The sequence below is a fragment of the Bidens hawaiensis genome, unplaced genomic scaffold (genome assembly GCF_021521415.1).
Source record: "Bidens hawaiensis isolate Kalapana, Puna unplaced genomic scaffold, B.hawaiensis_p1.1 tig00025700_1, whole genome shotgun sequence".
NCBI classification, from domain to species: domain Eukaryota; kingdom Viridiplantae; phylum Streptophyta; class Magnoliopsida; order Asterales; family Asteraceae; genus Bidens; species Bidens hawaiensis.
In genome coordinates, this window is record NW_027494109.1 from 226,103 (window position 1) to 231,714 (window position 5,612).

Sequence of the window (5,612 nt, forward strand, 5' to 3'; positions counted from 1 at the left end):
TAATATTAATAATGTAAAGGAATTTCTTACACTTGATATTATTTTATTATTAAAGTTGAGGTAGTGGAGACATGCAATGGATATCATTGGTGGAGAGAAAGATGCTTTTGAATAAAACCAAGTCTTTCTCTTTCATTCTTTCATAACACATAATTAATTATACACAAGTAACAAAGGTTTCTCTCTTCTCTTTTCCTCTTGGATTTTCGGCCAAGGAAGAAAGGCAAGGAAGAAAGGGTTATCAAGTGTTCAAATCCTAGCTAGAAGTGGTGTCTTGTTGGAGCTTGGGGTATACTAGCTTGAGGAGCTTCCATATTCAAGTTCTTGCCTTTCAATCATCATCCTTTTCACACTTCTTTGGTTACTTGAAAGGTAGTTTAACATGCATGAACTTATAGTGACATGCATGTGTTTGATAGTGTGTAATTCGTATTTGGATCCGGGTTTGGGTTTTGCATGTATTGAATTAAAACTAACAAGATTTAAAACTTATATCCGCTGCGTTTTTTGTAAAATAAGGATTTTATCACTTTGATAATCTTGTTAAAACCCAACAATGGTATCGAGATAACAATAAAAGATTAGAACTAAATTCCCGTATGTATATTGTATATGTATGAAAGGTACAAATAGTCAACGTTGAACGAACGCCGGAAGTACCGAGATTCCTCCTCAGCAACTTCCTTCCATAATAATAATAATAATAATAATAATAATATTATTATTATTATTATTATTATTATTATTATTCTTATTCTTATTCTGTTAATAATAGTTGAATGAAATTGCGGAAATTTCCATCACCTTCCCTCATTCCTAACGCTAGAATAGAATTCCTCGATTGCGACACCAATAATAATATAGAAATACTTAGTATTTTCTCCTTCCATGAATTTTCAACCACGCGCATAAGCCTACGCCTACCAATCTCCTCATAATATAATAAATCACAGTTTTCTCTACATGTTACCTGCACTGTAATTATTATTATTATTAATAATACCAAATGAAGTCTTCGTTTGAGAAGTTTGGGCGTAAATTGAACATGTTCAAGCACGATAAGAGGAATCATCATCAGCCTTCTTGTTCTACTACTCATTTCGATGACCTGGATCACGCTTCTAAGGTACGGTTTATTTAGGTTTTGTAACTTTGTTTGCTTCTATGTGATGCTGCATTTGGTTCTGTATACTTGAATTTTATGTGCAAATTAAGTCACAGTCTGCTAGGATTTTTGTTGTGGATTGTGCTAACAATTAGTTTAATAGTTTAATTCAACAATTAGGGCATGTTTTGTGAAATATGGAAGGTTAAAGTTAGTTTAAGCTTTACTAGAATGACTCGGTGTGATCAGTTTTACCATTGTGAGAGTGTAAAATCTGGTTATGCGAGCGGAGCAACTTTGATTTTCAATATGTGAGTGTAGAATATCTGGTTATCAGTGGCTTTGTTGGCGTTTGTGGCGAAGCGTGGCCGAAAACGCGGAGGGGGGGAGGGGACCTCAGTACGTATAAAAGTTTTCATAAACGAGGGCCGTGGTCAAATTCTCGGACTAAATCGGGTAAATTTAGGCTACTGAGCAAAAAACAAGGAGAGAGAGATTAGGGGGGGGGGGGGGGTCTTTGGGCCTAAGGGAAGCCTCGCCACTGGTTGGCGTGTTGGGGAATTTGGAAAGTCAGAAAAACTTGATTTTCAGTAAAAAGAAGGCGGTGGCTAGTTGCATTTTCCAGGAAATTAAGGCGCTAGGGTTCTTTTGGATCAATAATCAGTCAAAGTTTGAGTCAGTAGAGGAGTCAAATCAGTTATCTTTCAATTTTGGATAGAGTGGTAGGTTGGTTGGTTTCGTTGTTGTTCGTAGTGCCTCACTAGTTCGTTTTGGTCTTAATGAAATGCGACCTTTAAAAGCAAGAGAGAGAGAGGAGCAGTATCCAATTGAGTCAATTTTGCTGAAAGTGTAAAGTTAGTTGCCCGGACCAATAGAATTTACCTTTTCTTTTGCAGGATATGCAAGATATTAGAAACTGCTATGATGGATTAATATCCGCTGCTGCAGCAATGACAAATAGTATATTTGGTAGGTGGTTTTTTTTTGCATCCAAATGTTGTTAGATGCAATGTTTTGTTGCACCTAAGTTATACTCATAACAAGAAATTTCCGTAAGCATATAGATAACTCTTTTATATTTTTATGTCTCAGAATTTTCAGAGTCACTACGTGAAGTGGGAGCCTGTTTGTTGGACAAAACCATAGTCAATACTGATGGTGAATGTGGTAAAGTAACGTTTGATCTTAGTTATGTAATAAAAAAATATGTAATTTTTGTATAAACTTTTACTTGACACGTTTACTCTTTGTTCAGGAAGAGTGTTATCAACTCTAGGAAATATACAATCAGAACTCCAGAAAGTTGCTGATACTTATGTAAGTATGTTGTTACTGTTGTGTGACTGTGTCTGTTTTTCTTATATTTCAATAGCACTGACAAATTCCTCTTTGTATGTTAGCGTTCATATGTGAGCGCGACAATTACAAATCCATCAGAATCTCTGCTATCTGAGCTGCGGAAAGTGGAGGTTTGTCTTTCTGGATCCCCATATAACTAACCGTTGTTATCCGTTAATGTTTTATTTATGTATGCACAATTTGGTCAGTAGTTTAATATCATTAGTAGATAAGCAAAATGAGGCACTTATCTTGTTTCTACATTTCTGATGCAGGAGATGAAACTTCAGTGTGATGAAAAAAGGTATATTTTGTTTTTACTATTTTTTAAAAATTAAAGTCAGCGGGGAAGCTTTCTTAACTTGACTGCATGCATTATTCTTAGAGAGGCGTATCAAAACATGATGTCACAACAGAAAGAAAAAGGAAAGTTGAGAAATGGAAAGACTGAAACTTTGGTTGCACAAAAAATACAAGAAGCTCAAGATGAGTATAATGACGTAGCTAGATTATGTGTATTTCGGGTCAAATCACTCAAGGAGGGACTATTGCGTATTCTTTTGACACAGGCTACTCGCCATCATGCAGCACAGGTGTCATTTCTATTAATAGTTTTTAGGTGTATTTCGATCCATTTACTTAACTAATGGCCCAAGTTCATATATGTTATAACGGGTCAGGCGGGTAAAACAATGGTCAAAGGAGTTGCACTTTTGCACCTCTAGCTAATATGACAGTTTATATGTCACTTTCTTTTATGTTCGTCTGAGGTGGATAATAATTTTTTTTTTCTTCACTCCCCTGAGCAGTTGGATTTCTTTCGCAAGGGTTGTAAAGCTCTTGAAGCAGTTGATCCCGTCATAAGAATTGTTGCTGAGAAGCAGCGGATTGATTACCAACTCAGTGAACTTGATAATGGGGATTCTGGGGTTGGTGAAGACATGAATAGCTATGAGACAATTGATGACGGGGAACTGAGTTTTGATTATCGACAAAAAAAGTCAGGGCTTAAATCATCGTATCACTTGGAGGTAATCTGTTTGCAGCACAAATCAGACATGCCAATTGTGACTTTTAAATCTTATAATAATGGAAACTTTTATATATTTGCTCTTTAGCATATCAGTTTAGTAATTTGGTAAGTTGTATATTCAATATTGCAGGTAGACACTGTAGATATACCGCATCTTCAAGTTCCAACATTAGGGAGTACAGAGGTATGCAAGTTAAATCACTCATATACTGCCACTTTACAATGAAATCAGCCATCTTTTGCTAGATTGAGGACCCTTTGGTTGACTTTGCTTGGCCAAATTCTGATGAACCTGTTAGTGAACTTATCATGTTTTTTTCACACAATTCTTGTGTTCTGCAGATGAATCATATGCAAGCCCGGGTCAGCAGTTATTCCACACCATTATACCCCGAGAAGATAAACTCATCCGAAAAACCAAAGGAATCACAAACCCCAAGGAAATTTCACTTGTATGTACTACCTTCACCCGTCGATGCTAAAAGCCCGAATCAAAAATCACCTTCGCCAGTTCCTTACACTAACCCATTCAGCAAATCACCAAAACCATTGACCGTTGACCACGAGAAACCCGAAAGAGATTTTGATAACAGTAACACATCAACTTCTGTTTCCACCTCTATGCAGTTACCCACTCCTTCACATAGTGGATATGATAGTAAATTAGTTCAAAGACAAGCTTATTCTGGCCCGTTACCACCATCTAAGCCGTTTTCGGTTTCACCTCAGCCCCTATCTTCACCTAAAATAAGTGAGCTTCATGAGCTTCCTAGGCCTCCTGGCGGTGTTCAATTCTCCAAACCGGTGGTTAATTCTGGTGGTGGGACCGGAGCATATTCGGGCCCCATAGCGACCCGTCTTCCACCACCGCCATTAGTTGTTCCTCGAAGTTTTTCTGTTCACTCTACCAACCCGAGTCCACAAATAACAGGTGGCAGGCCACGAGAAGTGTTTTCTCCTCCGCTCACTCCTATTTCACTTTTGAATACGAATTCTATAAACCGCTCCTAAGGTAATTTTGATACCAGTATCTAGGGGTGTTCTTTAAGTTGAAACCAGTCTAAAACCGGAAAGCGAAAAATAACATGACCGAAACTGGTCCATTCGCTCTAAATCGGCTGGTACCAGTGCTGTTCTCGTTTAGAACAGGTCCAGTCTTAAATCGGACTGTGAACCTAACACGGGCTCGGCTTTGTTTCCTGGCCGGATTTATCCGAGAACTGCATCTTTTGAAACAATGAAAAAATAAATTTTCTTTTGTTTTAACTACTGATTAAGAAATGGCATTATACATTTATAACTATTAATATTTTGATTATATGGGGTTTTGCAGGGTAATTAAGCTGATTTGTGTTGAGCTTGAACATAGGTGTTTTCATTGTTGGGAGATACATCTGTAAATATAATGAAATTCTTGTGGCTGCCTTGGTTATTGCACATTTGCACATAATAGAGATTCCTGGATTTTCCAGATTCACTTGTTTTGTTGATTAGTTTTAGTTTTGTATGTGGTTATTGTGCAAAGTACTTATGGATCATAAACGGACACTAATGTAAGAATAATTCGATTTTGGATTGTAATGTATATCTAACATGTTTAATGAACGGGTTGTGTTGACGTTGACTTGTTTAATTAAACGTGCTTTGTTGGGTTGACCGGTTAAACATGTTTAATTAAATGTGTTGTATCATTTAGGTTATTGAACTGGTTACATGTAATCATGTTAAACATGTCTTGTTCAGATTGAATAGTCGTGTTAAATGTGTCATGTCAACCATAACTTGTTTAACCCAACAAGGTTTTGCCAGCTCTAGACTATGCAACGTTGCAAACTGTATTGTTGGGGCCTGCTAAGAGTGTCCAAAGTATTAACTGTTGGTTGATATGTCTATCCTTACTATTTGTCATAAGTTAAAGGTAGAAGGCACGATGTCAATCTCACAACGTTTAATACCCTTCATTTTTTCATGATAAAGTGCTTCAAAGCCATGACTCAATAGCATCGGTTGACCCGTAGTTACACGCTCGGAGTTCTATAGCCGTAACTCAACGTTTTTTTTTAAATGGTGTATATTATAGAAAAAAAAAGATAATGGGAAAGTCAAAAAACAAAAAGGCTTCTATTTAATCTGTGT

The 5,612-nt window shown here is 36.8% G+C and overlaps 1 protein-coding gene across 1 annotated transcript; it reads left to right on the forward strand.

Moving 5' to 3' along the window:
• Positions 1-985: 985 nt before the first annotated feature.
• On the forward strand, positions 986-4,762 carry LOC143572039 (uncharacterized protein At2g33490-like). Its single transcript, XM_077057308.1, has 10 exons — positions 986-1,126; positions 2,002-2,074; positions 2,198-2,272; positions 2,361-2,422; positions 2,506-2,574; positions 2,719-2,747; positions 2,829-3,036; positions 3,253-3,474; positions 3,607-3,660; positions 3,819-4,762. The coding sequence occupies exons 1-10, from the start codon at positions 1,007-1,009 to the stop codon at positions 4,485-4,487; spliced, it is 1,581 nt and encodes a 526-aa protein (XP_076913423.1). The 5' UTR covers positions 986-1,006; the 3' UTR covers positions 4,488-4,762.
• The last annotated feature ends 850 nt before the right edge of the window (positions 4,763-5,612 follow it).

What these genes read in the sequence shown, in the direction of transcription:
- LOC143572039 (XM_077057308.1), top strand. Translation starts at nt 1,007, where the DNA reads ATGAAGTCTTCGTTTGAGAAGTTTGGGCGTAAATTGAACATGTTCAAG. An exon ending in ACCTGGATCACGCTTCTAAG is followed by an intron (nt 1,127 to 2,001) that starts GTACGGTTTATT and finishes TTTCTTTTGCAG; the next exon opens with GATATGCAAGATATTAGAAA. An exon ending in CTTCAGTGTGATGAAAAAAG is followed by an intron (nt 2,748 to 2,828) that starts GTATATTTTGTT and finishes CATTATTCTTAG; the next exon opens with AGAGGCGTATCAAAACATGA.